Source organism: Ipomoea triloba, chromosome 12, assembly GCF_003576645.1.
Source record: "Ipomoea triloba cultivar NCNSP0323 chromosome 12, ASM357664v1".
Classification (NCBI taxonomy): Eukaryota; Viridiplantae; Streptophyta; class Magnoliopsida; order Solanales; family Convolvulaceae; genus Ipomoea; species Ipomoea triloba.
In genome coordinates, this window is record NC_044927.1 from 20,898,643 (window position 1) to 20,917,041 (window position 18,399).

The window sequence follows — 18,399 nt, forward strand, 5'->3', positions numbered from 1 at the left end:
TTCGCCACCCTAGTAATCACCCTATTCATTTAATATTATATTAAACTAAAACAGTTATGTGTAGTTGGGGAGCTTGTCACCGAGTCTTATCCAAAATAATTTTGAATAAAATATATTTAAACATTCAATTAATATAGAAGACATGTATCTTGTATATGAGTGGCTATCCTAGTAGCTACATATATTATATTGATTAAAGCAGTTAGTTGATGATGTTGAACCTTAATGCTTGCAATTTGCAAACCATGCAATGCAATTCCCTTGTAATCCTGGTAGGTTGCTATCAACCTGACATGTCCGGTCTGGACACTTTGAGCATTCAATTGTGGCCACGATACCAACATTAATGAAATAGCAGGCCGGACACTACAACTTCTCAGTAACCTGATCCGTGTCAGCCATTGCTGAATCGAATCACACCCTCTACGTGACTCAATAACTTAATTCAATGAATATTCAAACTCTTCTTTTGAATAATTTCATATATTTTTTCTTTTTTCAAATTAAAATTTGTACCCAAAAAAAAAACAAGAAGTGAAATATAGTAACGGAAGCAGTAAATATAATGCAATATACCATCAAAATTTGATAGCATAAATGAAGAGTGCGAACTCCATGAATAGTTGTCTCAATTAATGTCAAAACGTGAAATTTTATTACACAAGCTTGTTGAGAATGAAATGATGGACTAGTGGTGGAGGCCAGAGGGAGCATTCGTAGATCGGGGATGACTGTGAAGTTTAGAAGAGATGATTTCATATTCACGATTCATGTAATATGGGTCGATAGGATTGTAACACAACATGTTGCCCTTCAAAAGATGCATGTAGTAAGAATCATCATATGTGTTTATATATATCCAGAAATACTTAAATATTAAAAATATAAAGTATGTCAAAATAAGTGAAATTTATATTTACCACGTGATCGATTTACATATAAGTAAAAAATTTACATTCAAATTTGACTTAGGCAAATTAAATAAAAGTGAGTACCCAGGTTCTAGATGCAAACTGTCATCTCTAGCTAGTAGTAATGCTCCGGCCATATGCCCATACAGTCTCAGTTAATAGGATAACATAATTTCCCACAACCTTGTCTATGTTATCTTTAATTCAACATGCAATGCTGTCCTGCAGGGAATTAAATTCCAATTCAACACACATACTTGGTACAAGCTAAGAGACACATTTCACATTATATTATAAACTATATGAGTCAATCAATCTATTCCAATACATATACGAGTTTGCAAAGAAACTATATCAATCATTTTATACGAGTTTCAAAAGTTACAAATTGAGATTATTTCATGTAAGAAAAATATTATAGGAATCAAAATGTGCATTAAGATTGTCGAAAGCCGTTAAAGTCAAATTTAGGTAACTTAGAGAGGACGTTGAATGAATTAGTTTATGCTACTTAAGCTAAAAGAACGTTAGCCAAAACTCAAAGAAAGGGGTTCCCAGTCAAATCTGAGATTTTCAGAGACGAGCGAAAACGAAAAGGAAAAAACTAAACGAAGGAAAAAGTATTTCAAAAAAAAAACGAAGGAAAAAGGAGAGAGCATATTTGACAAAAATGGAGTGTTTGGTAAAGAAGATAACAGAAGCTACCTAACCGATCCAACGAACGAGATCGATCGTTCCGCATTTTACCCCAAAGTTTTCAATCCATTTGACAATTATGTCGATTTTTTTTGTAAGCAATAGGAAATTAGGAATACGTACCCTAATTTCATCATCAAGCTAGCTAAGCACATGAAATACCAATAGAAGCCGGCGTGAACCGCTCGGAGGCCGTTCGCCGCACCAACGACTTGATCTCCGGCGAGAGAATATCAGACTCCGGCACTTCCGGAATCGTCGAGAGCGCCTCGCCGGACTTATCATAGACGACGTAGAATGATCCGCCACGAGACGGCTCTGGAACACGGAAGAGATGTTTTACGCCGCCGCCGCTACTAGTTTGTTTGGGGCGGAACACGGATTTGAGCAGCTTCTGGAGCGACCGAGAAATCCTGGACGAAGACGATCTCTTAGGCTGAGAAGGCGGCGGAGGCGGTTGGAGATGATGAACGACCCGACGGTCAGATAAATGGGGCATCGAGAGGCTTCTAGAAGCCAAAGCCGAGTCGAGCTGGCGCTCGAATGACTTCAGCTCGAACGAGTCGTAGAGAGAGCTTCCGCAGTCCCATATTTGCGGCTTCTTCGCCGCGTCGTCGTCGACTGGCTTCCCATTTGCCGGCGGCTTCTGAGCAGTTTTACATTTATCCATGTTTGATCGAAATGGAGTAGAAACCGAAGTTAGTTACGGAGTATATATTAGACGAGGAAGGGGTAAAATTGTAACTTCGTGTGGGATTTCCTGAAAAAATACAATCCCCATATACCAGATGTGATATGTATACGTTAGTGGCGTGTGAGATTTGAGTACGTGTATTGGGTTTGACCAATAAGCCCAAAGGAAAGTTTTTCACGGTTTCAAAGATGGATACCACAGGATCCCACTGGAGCAAAACTGTAACGCATTTATGAGAGCTCCATGTATGCTTGGCCATGAAGTCTTTTACGTAGCAACTCATTCTCAATTTCTCACGTAAAATTCATCTAAAAAATATAATAGTATTTCTTTTCTTTTTTTTTGTGAGACCGCTCCCACCCAAGGAGGGCACTAAGTAACCCGCATCGTTGGCATCAGCTGAAAGGAGCCCCAAGATGCATGTCTTTAGGGGGGAATCAACAAGCATTATATTTACCATTAATCAACAAGGCGGACCTAGAAAATTTTTTGAGTGTGGCAAAATATTAAAACAAAAGAGATAATTAAAAAAAATGAAACACTTAAAAAGTATAACCATAAATATTGTTGGATATGAACCAAAAATAAAATACGTCAAAACTTTATAAAATATTCATAACACAATATGAAACATAACTACTATTTTAATAAAATGATTCGAATAGAAAACACATTATAAAGTGTTCATAACAAAATTACGGGACACAATAGAAAGTATAAGCAAATTTGAACCCTTGACGTTTCTTAAGTTAAATGCGTGATTTATCAATTAGCTTAACTCATCTTTTATTTACTTCTATTTTTATTGTTTTAATTATACTCTAAACATGTAATATGTGTGTGTGTGTGTTGGATCATATAGAACAAGTTCTTATAAGAAAACTAAGAACCATTTTTAGCCTTACATCTGAAAAATTTTGACGGATCATATCAGATCATATTTTTAAAAAAAATGCAGTGTCATTTTCATAAGTATCACCAACTTTAATATGTCTTGAACACTAAAATTTCACTTCTCAGAATTTTTCAGATTTTCACATTTAGTAGTAATAATATATTCCATATTTATTATTAAAAGATTGCACTTGCAAAAATACGAAAGTGCATTGCATTTAAGGTTTCAATTTTATTAGAGTTTAGGACTGACTTTTTTATTTTATTTGATTTAGTGATTCACTTTTACTTTTTAGGGCCTAGCATTTACGATTTAAATTTAAAATTTAACTTTTCTTACAATATACGGAGTATATACTTAGGCTATGTTTGGCAAACCTAGCTGAAAAGGTAGCTGAAAGCTGAAAAGTAGCTGAAAACTGAAAAGCTATAAGCTCGAAGCTGAAATATGAAGAGCTGTTATGCTTAAAGGTGTTTGGTAAAATTAACTTTTTGATAAGCTGATAAATGTAAAAAGATTAAAAAGGACATCTTCATACAATTTAAAAAATTTTAAATTTAAATAGGTTTGTTTATATATTAAAATATAAAATAATGAAATCAATATATTTAAATAAAATATAAAGTAAGAACATATATTTGAAAACATATAAAGTAAAAAAAATATTTATAATTCATAAGATTAGTCCATACAAAAATTAATGTTCAAACATAAATATCGAACTGGAATTACAACCAAACATAATGAAAAGAAAATGTCAAAAGGGTTTTAATTGAGAGGGATAAAGGATGTCATTTATTTAAAATAATAAGAATAAAGATGGAAAAAAGTTAAAAAGCTACAGGTAGCTTTTCAAAATAAGCTCTTATTTTAAGCTACTAGCTTATTTTGAGAACATTACCAAACAGAGCTTATAGCTTATTAGTAGCTTAAAATAAGCTATAAGCTCCTAAATAAGCTCTGCCAAACAGAGTCTTAGACTAGGTTGGGCGCAGTGATGCATAGAACAAGCGACTTGCGCTTATTTCTTTCCAAACGTGACCCATAAAAAAAACCTTGGTTTTGTAGTGATTAAAAACAAAAACAAAAAAAAACAAAACAAAAAAACAAAAAAACAAAACAAAAAAAACAACTAGTCTTCCTATTTGTGAAAAAACCTCTCTTTTATTTTTATTGTGCAAAAACTTCTCCAAAAATTACAAATGTAGTTATTCTTAGCTAGTAGCTACTGTAATAAACAGGGATACACTCAAAACTTGTACTAAACACTTGAAACAATATAATCACCTTATTCGATCACTAAAGTCTTTTCATTACTTTACAATGTTAAATCTAATTATATTAATGTTATCATATACGTACTGACGTACACACATGAGAATAGAAAATAAAGATATGCTTTCAAGAAACACACTGATTACCTTGTCAAGATGTTGCTCCACCTGGTCTGATTGATCTTGAAAATATTTTGTATGAAAATTGTTTTGATCCATCTTATATGTGAAGGGTTGTGTGTACGTAGTAATTGAGTATTTCTTCCCCATATTTTTCTCGTTCAGTTTGATTCCAAAAATAGAGAGACAAAAAAATAGATTCAGCAATTATAATGTTTTAAGGATAAAAGATTTAAAAAAAAAACAAAAAACAAAAAAAAAAACTAACTAACTAACTAACGAATTTAAAAAATTGTCCTACATAATAGATGAAAAAAATCACATTGGGATTAAGCTAAGTGGTATGTAGTGACTGTCCCAAATGGGAGGTCATGAGATTGAGCCTCAGTGGACACGGTATTGGCTCTTTGTGTTTCAGCAGTCTGTACTACTAAAAAAGCATATAAAAAAATGGCACCCAACGTGCCGCCGCGAATAATGCCATAATCGGCCTACTTCACCGGCGGGCGCCTAGACCGCCGCGAATAATGCCATAATCGGCCTACTTCACGGGCGGGCGCCTAGACTGCCGCCTGCATAACCCTAAAAAAACCCAAAAATTATAAAAAAAATAAATAAATAAATAAATAAATAATCGGACACCTAGGCACCCGGGGACACCTAGGAAATTTTTTAAAATTGCTTGTAATAACATATTGAAATAAATATATATATAAAAAATACTCTTTATATGGGAAGAAAATAATATATAATTGATATGAGATATTTGTTGCTTACGAGAATATTATATTTTAATTTTGAGTCAATATTAGAATTGAAGATTAAAATAAGCAAACTGCATAAGAACGTTACGCGTAGAATGCATGAGATGTCCATGGCTGAAGCTTGATAGCACTGGGTATATCAATAAGAAAATTAACAATAAATAAATAAATAAATTATTACATATCGATAAAACTACGTTATCGCTATCATCATCATCATGATCTATACTAATATAATCTATCTACTATATATATGTAGTACACACAACGAAATGAGTTGTAAATTTTAAAATATCATATCTTGTCTGCTGCTTAGTTATATCTTCTTTGACCTTATTTATGATGATTCAATAATACTAGGTTTCTTACATATACAATCCAGTGGATTGATCGCACCACGTCTCTCATACAAATTGATATATAACTAAACAAATATTTTTAATTAATTTGTTTCCCATTTGAATATATATATACACACACACAATATATGGTTTTTGAAATACATATACTATATTATATTATCAAAGCTTACGTTGTAAGTTTGAAGAATACAATGTGAAATTGATATAATAGTATTATGTATTTCTTATTAATACATATATATACATGTTAGAAAAATATACATACACCGATACACGTAACGAAAGAATCAATCACTTTTTCTAGATTCTACGTTATAAAAAGGATTTAAGCAATATTATCCTTCAAGCATGCTTTGGCAAAAGCAACTCCTGAACCGTCCAAATGTACGGCCTCTAATTCGTCTATCGGCCTAGCACATGAGAACTCCCAAAGATTTTTTTTGTGAAAAACTGTTTTCCTATTGCAAAAAATCTCTTTCTTTCTCTCTTCTCTTTAAGAAATGGGAAGGCTTATTTATATAGCCTGGTTTAGGCCAAAATGTACTAGCCTTTAAAATTCTAAAACTATTAAATATTGAATTAATTCATTAATCAACTATTACTATATAATTCAATATCAATAACTCTTTTTTAAAGTTCTCAACATTATATTACCACAGGCCATTAATGTCTGACTTTCTAGGTTCATAGTCATACTAGCAACAAGTAATATTTAATAAGTCATTATTAAATAACTTATAAGTCATCAGTGACACCTAGCAGAATGTCACAATGAAATATATGTTTATATATATTTTATTGAACCTTTCTGTTACAAACATCATGCAACATTTCTTTCACGCAATACTTGTTCTGAACTAGGTAAAGAGCCAAAGTGGAAAGAAAAAAAAAACTTCTAAGCAATGAAGAGTCATATATATATGCCTAATTTAATTATGTGAAATTGGACTCAATGAAAGTTTAGACCTACTACCTTCCTGTTTTAAAAAATAGATTGCTCATGCATTAGTATATTGATCATATTTTTTTACTCATAGGATGTCTGATTGAAGCGATTCGAGACTATAAAAAATTAAGAGAACTATCTATAGTTCTCATGTGTTGTGTTTTATTCTACACCCTAGTGTCCTTCTCTCCTGTGCTATTAAGTATTATGTGAAGAACTCCAAGGAATTATTTTAGCGGATAAGAAGTCTCACTTAAAATTTTCTTCTAATAACAAGATAGGGATTCAATTCTCGTCACAAATTTTTGGGCGGGGTTCGCTTTGGGGTTGGCAGGTATGATAAAGGTAGGAAAAGGGTGGTTGCAATTTTGAGGGTAGTGTTTTTTAGTGTTTGTGATAGTTGGTAGATAGTGCTTGAAATAGATTTGGAGGTTGATGAATGTGAAAGTAAGAGTGGCAACTGATATCACATCATGTTTCTCCTAGTAATTCATGGTCATTCAACTGCACACCAAATTATAATTAGGCCATTAAATTTGAAAAACAATGTAATTGGATTTCTGAACTACACAAACTTATGCAATTAACCTAAAATGACATGTTTACCTGAAAATAATATGATGTGGCGGTTATAGAATTTAAAAATAATTTTAAATAAAAATAATTATCTAAAAAAAATATGCTGATTTTTTCGTCTCTATGGCCAAGGACCTTTGTTTCCGACAAGAAGATGAATGCCCCTTTGTCTCTCTGGCTAATATGGAGACGAAGGTCTCTTTGGAAGCTAGTAGTTTTTTTTTTTTTTTTTAATTAAATAATTATTTTTATTTAAAATATTTTTAAATTCGATAATCGTTACTTCTTGTTGTTCAGGGATTCGATTGCATTTTTTTTAAGTTCGATGGCTTAATTATAATTTGGTGTGTAGTTGAGTGACCTATTTGACCCTTATTCCTTTAAAAATATAATTTTTGACGTGAATTTAAAAAGATCTGAGATATCCAATACCTTATAGTTGAGTAACATAATCGTGAGAATGTGAGATTCTTTGGGAGAAGAAGAGTACGTCTTGAATGATTGAAATTAAAACAATACAAGATTTGGTTACTAGGGAGGCCGTTTCTATGTCAGGTTGCGGGGAGTGGTTCGACACCCCTCCTCCTTTCCTTGTGGACTATCTTTCTGATGATTTAATGAATTAATTATCTTATTTCAAAAAAAAAAAATAATAATAATAAAAGAAGAAAAAAGAAGAAGAAGTAGCCAAATCATGTATTCCCACAACAGTTGATCATGATCTAGTATTTTAGACATATCTTTGTCGTCTACAATGATACAATTGAGATTATTCAAGTGACATTGGAAACCTAACTCATAAGGCTATAACTTATCTGAAAATACCTTTGAGTTTAAGAAGATAAAAATCAGGCAAAATATGAGCCAATGAATCATTACAGAACATTCAACAACTTCGAAAAATTGTTCCAATCTTTTTCTTCCTATACACTCCGTATATGCATGTCTTCTTCCAAGAAGAGGAGAAAGAATTGTAGGGGATAACTTGAGTTTTGTCTCAAGCATATTAAGATTTCAAACCACTTTTTACATAATCTCTATTTCTCACTGTGAAAATATGAGAAATATGAGAGCTCTATTTTTCACTATAAAAATATGAGAAATATGAGAATTTTAATGTTTTGCATATTTGAATTGATACATCTCAATGTAAGTCAATTTTTTGTCCTAATCATTGTTTAATTGACCACAATAGTGGCATATAGAGTGTAGACTATGATACCTATATGCATCATCTCAAATCCTTGATTATGTGTTCTATCCCTAGATTATACTCTTTTAACTTAAGTGCCATTTTCTTTATTTATTCGTGATTAATTCTTGTTCCCCTCAATTATACTCTTTTAACTTGAATGTCATTTTCTTTATTTATTCGTGTTTGCATGTGTTTGTATATAAAATCTTATATTCTAACACCAAAGCTTTAACAAAGTACCAGCACTTATATTAGCCTAGTAAGTTTAAATCGTAAACCTGAAAGACCCTCACGCCTTTGCCTAAGGGAGGTAAATCGCAGTATATATCTCAATGCAACATCTTCCCCCATTGAGAATTTAAACACGAGTATTTGTTAGGTCACTATACTCACACTCAATCTTTTGACCATGTGCATACATTGTCATTGTACATACTCCGTAGTTGCCAAGAGATTACTTCACTACTATTTATGTATAGTGCCACATCTAACGCGAGTAATAACTGGTTTGAAGAACTTCTGAAAAGGAGTAGATAAATCTGGCAAGATTTTGAGGAGTGGAAAAACTCAACCAAATACTCCATATATATGCTTAGCCTATTAATCATGTAACAGAATACATGCTTAATTAATACGGAGTAATTAGCTTTAATTAAGTCAACTAATAATTAATACAAAATGAAGTCGATTTAATGCTCATACAATTTACTTACAGCAAAGCTCTGAAATGCTCATACAATATCTATCTGCCCATTCTCAACCAGCGGCTTAACAGACTTGTAAGGCAAAGCATATAAATCGTCCGCTTCAATGCTTACAGGATCCTCCCCACTGTTGAGGTTTAGCCAAAACCAAAAATGACTATTTGCTAGATTATGTAATTTTAACAATTAGGAGTGGAGTATTAGTAGTTTGTTTACCTGTCATCCAGCTGAAAAGCTCCCAAAAACCTCTTGCTCCTGCAAATCACATAATGCTCCAGCCGTGGCTCTGGGACTATGATAACAAGGTCGTAATCAGTTCAAGCAGGAAGGAAGAAATTGCAGGATGCAAAGAAAATATTAACTAATTCCTCACAACTTCACATTCAAATTTCAGAAACCAGCAAGTATGCACACACAAAATGTGCTTGGTTAGACAAACCTACCCATGTCATCTTGCTCACTTACGGAAGATTGCTTCAAATGAGACTTGAAACCTGGAGGCAATTTTGAGAGCACAGACTGTTCAAAATGTGTCTGTAGATCTTCAGCACACCTGTCAGCATTGTTTGTTTAGTAGGAATAGTAGATACATGATGACTAAAAATAATGTACTCTCTACTAACAGAGGTACTAACATATAACAATTTACCTTTGAGCAAATTCTTGTTCTTGTTTAGATAAACGGTTCCAAAATTCATCACTTCTTTGGATGTGAAACACATACTTTTCTATCTGTGCAGTTAACGTATAATGTGAGCAGAGAAACACAATACAAAGCCTTATACATAAGACATTCCATGCAAAAGGCATGTCAAACTTTGGATAGTTTGGGGTCACCAAAATTAATGATCAATCATGAATGTTATGCATACAGCAAGGTCTGTAACTAAACATATTTAACCTAGATAAAATAAAAATAAAAATAAAAAAGTAACAAGCAAATTGAACATTTCAGTTGCTTAAAACTTGCATACCAAAATAGATAATTCAAGGCTACCTTTTGGAGACGAGTTCTCAGATATGATCTTAATAGAAACATAGTTCTGTCCAGGTCCATCTGGTAAAGCGATACTGTGAGTGGATCAACACCACTTTTTGTGTATTCCTCCACTGTTTCCTCCTAAAGAAGCATCATAAAAGTTGAGGCAGGAGTAGAAATTAACACAAGAAAAGCAACAAACTAGAAATAGATACAATTTATCACAATGGTCAACCAGAGATTGCCCTAGCTCTAAACCAATATCACACAAGCAGAGAAATTTAATACTCCCTTCATCCCATTTGATGTGTCAGGTTTGGTTAACGATGCATGACTGAAGTTATTTTTAATTTAAATTTTCATAATATTGTTTAGTATTAGTATATAAAATTTATATATTTAGAAACTACATTAAAAGTACTATAAAGCACCAAAAAAATTCAAATTTAAAAATCATTAAAGAATACTAAAGAAAATAAGCAAAGAAGAAAAAAATTGGTTTGACTAAAGAATAGTAAACAAGACTGGTAAAATGGGACATAGGCATTATTAGAATACCATTTAGAGGCCTATTGTGGTTAATGAAACATTATTGGGTTCTCTTACATTTCAGCAGAACAAGCACACACAACATTCATTTGTAATCTGAGCATTATTTATATAAAAGACTGTGCAAACTTCACCTCAGTCATCTCTTCATTTCATTCATATTTGTGTACCATAGACCTTGATATTATATTTAGATTGTTTTATCTTGGGCCAGCTACAATTTTCCACGTATAAAACAAGTTATACTTTATAATGTTGTTAATAGCCATTTTGAAATTAAGACATTAAAGAAATAGTCTTTGAAGAATAAATTCTTCTTCTCTGGGGAAATTTTTGGGATTAACAGTGTTTTACCTTTCTCTATACGAGAGGTTAATTAATACCACAATAATCTCAGGCTCTAAGCCTTCAACGCATACTACCTCTGCTTTGAATAATGATCCACTATAATCAAAATAATAATCCTAAGCTCTTTTAGTAGAAACAGCTTTCAAAATCTGAGTACGTTACATCTTTCTTTCGCAGACCTAGAACGATGGGAGAGCTTCACTCACTGTACTATCTAATCTTTCAAAATTATCAAAAATAGCTTAAACATTGCAATTCGACCAAAAAAAAAAAAAAATTCAAACAGAAACCCAAACAGAGACTGATCTTCAGTATGCAACATATAGAACGGGGATCGAACAGAAAACTTAAACTAAATTGAAAAATAAATGCATAGAGAAAAAGAAAAGTTAAAAGGTAATGAGAAAGATAGTGATGTACCATCAACTGGATCTGTTCCCGGGATCTCTGGACAAGAGCAGCCTCAAATTGAAGAATTTCGGGAGCACCCTTCTCGTTCCGCCAAGCTCGCTTCATCAGCTCCGCGTCGGTAGTCGAAATCAGGGATTCAAAGTCATCTGTCGTCGGAAACCCTGACCCGCCATCCCCCGAACCCGAATCCATAATCCCCTTCTTCTAGTGTATACTCTTTTGGGAGGGAGGATCAGCTCTCAGCTCTGCTGATGAAGAGAACTGAAAATTTGGCGCCGGTACGACAAGAACTCCACCGGATGTCGCCGCAGTTAGCCGCCAAACGTCGATCTCCGCCCCTTCCGCCGGTCACCGCCAAACTGACCGCCGCCTTCGGTCTTCCTTCCCTCGCTTTTAGCCTCTCTATCTTCTTTTTTTTTTTGGAGATACCTCTCTATCTTTCATTCAGTGAATTCAAATGCAAAGATGATGATGGTGTTTGGGCCCATCCAATATGGATCAGACCTAGTATATAAGCCCTTTAAGACAAAAAATACCAAATCGGCCCATTTTCTATTTGCACAGTTATTATGCCATGGACCCGAGTCCGGACCTGGATCCAAAAGGGCATCATTTTGCTTCAAAATGACACTGTTTGAATTTAAAAAAAAAAAAAAAAAAAAAAAATCTTTCCGTGCCATTTGTCTAAAGAATTTATTCCTCTATATTCATAATTTTTGAACTTTAAATTCACAATTTCAGAACTCTATATTCACAATTTTAGAACACTATACAAAATTACATAACTCAATATTCACAAGTGTAAAACTCAATATTAAAATTTGTGCATGAGTCATTCAATTGCTAGTACTAATAATGAAATTTCTTATCAGACCTTATTCACAATTATGACATCTGAGCAATGAGAAGAAGCATAAGGATATTATGTTATTGCAGTTTAGTTAACAATACGTCAATACTAGAATGAATAAATGTACAGTAACATCACTTTAAACATTGAAGTCTATGAGTTGAAGTTAAGAACCATATCACAAAATAGTACTATTAGACTCTTGGGTAGGGTATTGATTGCGTGTTTCCCTCTGTCACCCAAAAAAAAATAGTACTATCATAATCACATCCAGTGATGAGATGATGCAGACTAATTTGTGGGTTCAAATATTGCCTGTTCACGCCAAATGCCATCTATGTTGGACTGCCACAATCGGACAAGGCCATCGCTCCCTGTAGAAGCCAGGGTCATTCCGCTCATGTCCCATTCCAACTGCCATACCTTGAAAATTACACGGAAAGTTACATGTTGGATAGGGTTGCGGGGACAAGTGTTATATCGCATACAGGTAGTGCACACGTGCAAAGATGCCAGATGGGTTTAGTCGCGACTTCATGTTACCAAGTAGTCACATTATAAACGTATAATTCGTCTATTGTGATGGGTATTGAAAAGGAACTTAATGAGAGGGCTTCAATATATTGATACCTCGTTATCATGGGGAGAGAGCAGTGCAACCTTCTCAACCGTAAGCCTTCCATCAGGCTCAGGTTCTGATCCAACATGCCATATCGCAATCCCTTTGTAAGTAGACAAAGCTATTACCTCATATGGCCTACACAATAGTAGTACAGTGAGTTTACATATAGTGAACCAAATGTCTAATAGGGAGATAACTTCCATCATATCCTAACAGTGTTTGCTACCTTCCAATGTTCGGAGCCCATGCAATTGCAAAAACCTGATCACCCTTATCTGCTGGTAGAGCTAATTCCGCAACTGGAAGCCATCTCTGATGATCTTGATCAAATTCCCAAACCTGACAAAAAGAGGGAAAAAAAATATGTTTGTAGAATAAGATCAATCAATGGATTAGAACATTTCACTAAAAGGGAATAATACAGCATAAGTCAGAAAACAATAGAATAGTAATCATGAAGTCGGAACATGAGATATAGCCATAGATGAAAGCATTGCATAAAAATATAGCCAAATAGCAGTAGTAGTCCAAATAGCATCAGGAAGTTTATCTGGCATAAACTAAGAATGTAAAGGTTCCCATACCTTAGAGGAATTCAACTGTGGGATATCAGAATTAAAACCCAAGACAAAGCTTGACTGCTGTGTTTCACCCTTTGACGGGTTCCAAGCAATTGATGCAGACAGGCATAAACATTTCCCAAATTTAGATATAGAATCAATGACATTCTGAAATTCAGCCTGCAAAAGAAATCTTATAATATTTACATTATATAACATTTCTGTAGTTTTACCAATATATGATACATGGAAAAAGTGGCATATCTGACCAATATAATATAATAGTTAGAATAACAGGAATCAAGTAGAAAATTACCACATGAAATAAACGAAAAACATATCATTACTGTCAGCAGGCATCAATTAGGATAACAATTCCTCACTTGGAGGGAAGTTCAGAGTGAATTATGCAAGGAATTCAAGTGACATGTGAGAAAGCTGGATTAATTAGATTATCCCCACTCTAAGTAAGCTAATTAGACATTTAAGCAAGAGAAATTGAAGAGTCATTCTTTCAATATTTTAAAATACAAAAGCACAAGTCAGTATTCAGGTCCTCTTAATTAAAAAGTGATGAAGTGCCAAAAATTTTGTTAATATATGAGAAAAATGTAAAGCAAGCAAGGTCTACTTCTGGCAAACAATAATTGATTGAAAATAAAAATGTAGGTTATTGCTTAATGCCAGACTGTACAAGCACATTCAATTGCCCAATCAGCTAAAAAATAAAGTAAAGTATAATAGAACACAATAGCAAACCTGAAGTTGCCAATTGTTCAAGTTTAAAGGATCTAGAAGCTCAAATATTTTTGCTTGGCCGTCAGAATATGCAACAACCTGCATATGAAGCAAAGCAACGGCATTGTAAAGATAGCAACATATAGTAATATTTAAACTAAGAACTTCTACACTCTCAACAACCACCACTGGTACCAGATTACATGCGCAAAAAATAAAGATAAAAGTATTTTTTGTGCTCTTATAAAACAGTTCCCAATAAAGTATTCATGAGGCCAATGCCAATCCTGTTCTTTCATAAGAGCTAGCAGCAGAGCTGCAGAGAGCATCATCCAAGGGTTTTCTGTATGTCCCTCAACGCAAATACTTGAAGAACTAGCTCATGTACAACAAGCAAAAAATTGAGGTTTAATTTAGGAAGATTGTATCAGGCAACATCCCAATTTCTAGATGCTCCCCTTCTCTGCTTCCAGCCATATTTGTACAACTCCATCAAATGGATAACTTTGGTGAAATATTCAATACATACACATCCTATGCCACATGTTCTATGTATGGTAAGAAGCTAGTAGTCCATTTTGCATCCATCCTATATCTTTAAAAACGGTTCTTATTTTATAGTTATCCCAAAAATCAATATCAGATAAAAATTTATCTAGCAATATGTAGATGGAGCATTAACCAAGGTAACCAAATCCACAGTATATAACAGTCTTTGAGTGAGGCATAGGCCTATAAAAAACATGGTGCTTCAGCTGCAACCATCCAGTAAGATTACACTGAAGTAAAAATAAAAAAATAAAAAAAAAAAATGAGTAAGGCATAGGCTTCTCTTTTCTTTACTTCCTAGTCCTCCTTAGACAATTCTAACTATTACTATGACCACAAATGAAAAGATAGAAACCCTAAGCAAACAAAACCAACTTACCAATTTCAGGCTAGTGGGAGAGGCTCCAAATTGAATATCCAAAACACGACTTGAGTTTCTATCAAAGGATTTGCACAACTTCCATTGAACTGTCTCCAAATCTAGAAAATGATAAATGAATTAACTATATGACACACTGAAGTCCCAGCCAGAAAATGAAAGGTAGCAAAGGCAGACATAACTTTTCCAGGTAATGCAATCAAATAAAACTGCTGGCTTACCTTCTGACACCTCCTCCCACAATGACAAAGTTCCGTCATCACATACACATGCAATTCCATCTCCATACTCTGGTGGAACCCAGACAATCTTGATCAGACCAGTCTCATGGACCTTTAACATTAAATGACAGAAGAAATTATAAATAGAAATTTCAATTACCAAAATAAAAATTTTAATTAAAAAATTCATAGAACTTTCTTGCTCAAATGAATAGCAGTTAGTCTGAAAACTAAAATGAACAAGAACTAATGAAAACAAGCATTCAAGTACCTTAAAAGGTCATATATAAAAACTAAACAGCAATTTTTTCATCAACTTCTACCTCTGGAAAATCTAAAATAAGTTACTTTATGCTTTGGTTACAATTGATCCTCAAAGTTAGCTTCAAAATAATAATAATAATGCTACTAGTCACAGAACTGCAAAAAGGAATTGCAAAACCCACAACAAAAGGTTCAAATAAGAAACACGACCAAGACTTTTATTAAATCAATATCCATTTGGCACATCCAACTGAATTTCTCTACCCTAATTCTGTACATTACTAGAATCACTTCGGTGCAATTGGAATTTCTCAATAATTAGTAACAGCTAAGGATTTATTAATTTAAACCACATTGCATTCATCTCAAAATGAAATGATAGACTCCAACAAACAAAGCAAATAAAGGAAGGTAAAGGGAAAATTTTGATTTGAGGCAATAAACGAGGAGGAAAGTTTACGAACCCTAAATTTCGAAGAGCAAGTAAAAACTGAGGAATCTGGATCGTTTGAATTGTAGATAGCCACAGTTCCATCAGTCAAACCAGATGCTAATCTCTGCCCGCTGTAATTCCATGCCGAGCATGTTGTGCCTTTTTCCAGCGTCACTAGAGCCTTATCCATCCCTTCTCCCTCTCTCTTTCTCAATATATATGCATTGGATAGTGAAGTTCCAGACTTCACCTTTGCTGTTTCAGATTCAGCATATCAATGTCAGAATGCATAATCCAAAGATGAAAATCATTTTCAAAAAATAAATGCATAAAGTGGGAGGAAATTACCATAAATGCCTGCTGGAACTGTATGACAGAGCTGAAGCATTGAAAGAACCACAAGCAAAGATCAGTGTTACAGTTAACATAATGCTAAAGGCAGAGTAAAATGAAAAAATAAAATTACAGCAAGATAAATACATTTAATATTTTTCAGTCCAAATACAGCATAGATGAAACTAGCTGCAGAAATTGAAGTTGCTAGCAATCTATTACTCCTTATATCTTACAACCAAAATGAATATCACCTTAGTTTTTCATATTCCATGCACTAAGAATTGCATTGTAAAAATAAAAAAAATATAAAAAGGATATATAGCTAGAAGAAATTCAACTCAAGGAAGTGGGAAACAGATAAGGAAATTACTGGTGGCACCGACAAAAGCAAGCAAGAAGTAGAAGCCAGAGAGGGTGAGTTTAGGGGCGGTCTTGGACTTGGTGAGGAAATACAGGAAACCTAGATAAGGGAAGAGGGAGAAAGCGAAGAGCTGGGAAGCTATGCTCTGAGAATCAACATTGGGCGCCCATTGATCCACTGGCAACAGAAATTGGAGCTACAATTGAGGTCGAATTTTTGAGCTTGAGCTCGAGTTTGAGTCAGATTGCTTGAACTTTCAAGCTCGAGTTGAGGTAGAGTTGGACCTATTTAATTCCATGCTACAATTAATTAATACCGAGTAATATAAATTGAATTCTCAAGCTCGATGGCCGTGCCACTGACTGTCCATCGCGACACGGCCTGGACTGTCGCCTGGACACAGCCGTGCATAAGGCAGCCAAAATGACACGGCCAAGACGCAGTTGCTAACTGCTAAGAAACACCTACCCAGAATTCTGGAAGTGAGTCCTTGTCGGCGGCTGCCGCTGTCCTCGTGGGCTGCTCGCAGGAGTCGCAGAAATGCAGGGGAGGGCGGGAGGGATGGCAACAGTCCCGTCCCCGGGGAAAATCCCCGCCCCATTTTTGAATAAAAACACAAGTTGCATCATGCACTCTCGCACTTCCAGATTTCACAGCAACACTCTCAAAATCATCTAACTACTCATTACTATTTTGTCTTTAAACCTCTTTGGCTACATTCACATTTCATAATCAAATCAGACTATCTAATACGAACTTCTAACAGCACTAGTGATCTTGCACAGCAAATTAACAACTATATACTAGCCACCATTTTTTTTATCAAATACCCAGAATTGAGTTTGAAATTAATCGTCTACAATTTTCATAATTTCTAGAATCTCGCTTCTAAACACGGGAAGAAACGAAGAAAGAAAAACAAAACACACCAGAAAAATTAAAATAAAAAGAGTAAAATATACGTACCTGCGCAGGATTTCGTAGTACAAATTTTGAGGAGCACTCAATGTTTTTCGCCTAGCAGTTTCAAGTTTTGAGTTGCAGAAGGCTGGGACGGCGATGGAGACGTCGCGACAGCTAGCTTGGGACGGCGAGTCTAGTAGGCTGGGACGGAGAGCGAGTCGGCGACAGAGAAGGCGAGACCGCGAGAGGCAGAAAGAGCGTGTAGGCGTGAGGACTGTGGACTGACAGAGATGGACTAGGGCTTTGAGAAATTGAGAGTTTTTTATTATTTTATAATATTATATTTTTTATATATATTCTCGGGGAATCGGGTCGGGTTGGGGTGGGATACCCCAGTCCCTGTTCCCCAAAAAAAATTCCCGAGCCCGCTCCACCGGGGCGGAAATTGATTTTTCCCATCTGGGACAAATTGAAGGCGGGGAAGGGAGGATGTGTGTTTAGGATTACATTTTAGTGTTTTGAACTTTTAATAATAACTATAAAATTGATCCATGTTATGATTTGATCATGTTCATATATAAGTTAAAAAGTTTGTTCTATTTTTGTGTCATAGCTTTATAAGTGTTAGTCCACTTTAGTCTTTTTTATCTTCTTTTTTTTTAGTACTACTGACTCTGTTACAATATAGTATTGTTCATAGCTACTTTCTCACTTTAGTCTTTTTTATCTAAAATATCCATTTGGTTATAGTATTATTGT

At 34.4% G+C, this 18,399-nt stretch overlaps 3 protein-coding genes and 1 non-coding gene across 6 annotated transcripts; all 4 read right to left on the minus strand.

Annotated features, from left to right (window-relative positions):
* Positions 1–890: 890 nt before the first annotated feature.
* LOC115999854 lies at positions 891–2,299 on the minus strand. Its single transcript, XM_031239792.1, has 2 exons — positions 1,731–2,299; positions 891–1,133 (listed from the first exon to the last, which is right to left on the minus strand). The coding sequence occupies exon 1, from the start codon at positions 2,275–2,277 to the stop codon at positions 1,753–1,755; it is 525 nt and encodes a 174-aa protein (XP_031095652.1). The 5' UTR covers positions 2,278–2,299; the 3' UTR covers positions 891–1,133; positions 1,731–1,752.
* Positions 2,300–8,756: 6,457 nt separating this feature from the next.
* Positions 8,757–11,857, minus strand: LOC115999049 (DNA replication complex GINS protein SLD5). Of its 2 annotated transcripts, XM_031238788.1 has the most exons (7): positions 11,434–11,857; positions 10,135–10,257; positions 9,787–9,869; positions 9,581–9,690; positions 9,354–9,429; positions 9,147–9,264; positions 8,757–9,030 (listed from the first exon to the last, which is right to left on the minus strand). In XM_031238788.1, the coding sequence occupies exons 1-6, from the start codon at positions 11,614–11,616 to the stop codon at positions 9,165–9,167; spliced, it is 675 nt and encodes a 224-aa protein (XP_031094648.1). In that variant the 5' UTR covers positions 11,617–11,857; the 3' UTR covers positions 8,757–9,030; positions 9,147–9,164. The 2 variants fall into 2 exon arrangements, with proteins under 2 accessions (XP_031094648.1, XP_031094647.1); XM_031238787.1 differs by having other exon boundaries at positions 8,982–9,264; positions 11,434–11,856.
* Positions 11,858–12,277: 420 nt separating this feature from the next.
* On the minus strand, positions 12,278–17,949 carry LOC115999048 (protein SEH1). Of its 2 annotated transcripts, XM_031238786.1 has the most exons (11): positions 17,704–17,949; positions 16,747–17,021; positions 16,389–16,419; positions 16,072–16,295; positions 15,344–15,455; positions 15,123–15,223; positions 14,216–14,293; positions 13,481–13,636; positions 13,123–13,235; positions 12,905–13,031; positions 12,278–12,697 (listed from the first exon to the last, which is right to left on the minus strand). In XM_031238786.1, exons 4-11 carry the CDS (start codon positions 16,228–16,230, stop codon positions 12,566–12,568), a joined length of 978 nt encoding a protein of 325 aa, XP_031094646.1. In that variant the 5' UTR covers positions 16,231–16,295; positions 16,389–16,419; positions 16,747–17,021; positions 17,704–17,949; the 3' UTR covers positions 12,278–12,565. The 2 variants fall into 2 exon arrangements, with proteins under 2 accessions (XP_031094646.1, XP_031094645.1); XM_031238785.1 differs by lacking the exon at positions 16,747–17,021 and having other exon boundaries at positions 12,327–12,697.
* Positions 14,540–14,653, minus strand: LOC116000592. The gene has a single exon (XR_004094165.1). It is a non-coding gene; the product is annotated as a small nucleolar RNA snoR104 (small nucleolar RNA).
* Positions 17,950–18,399: the final 450 nt, after the last annotated feature.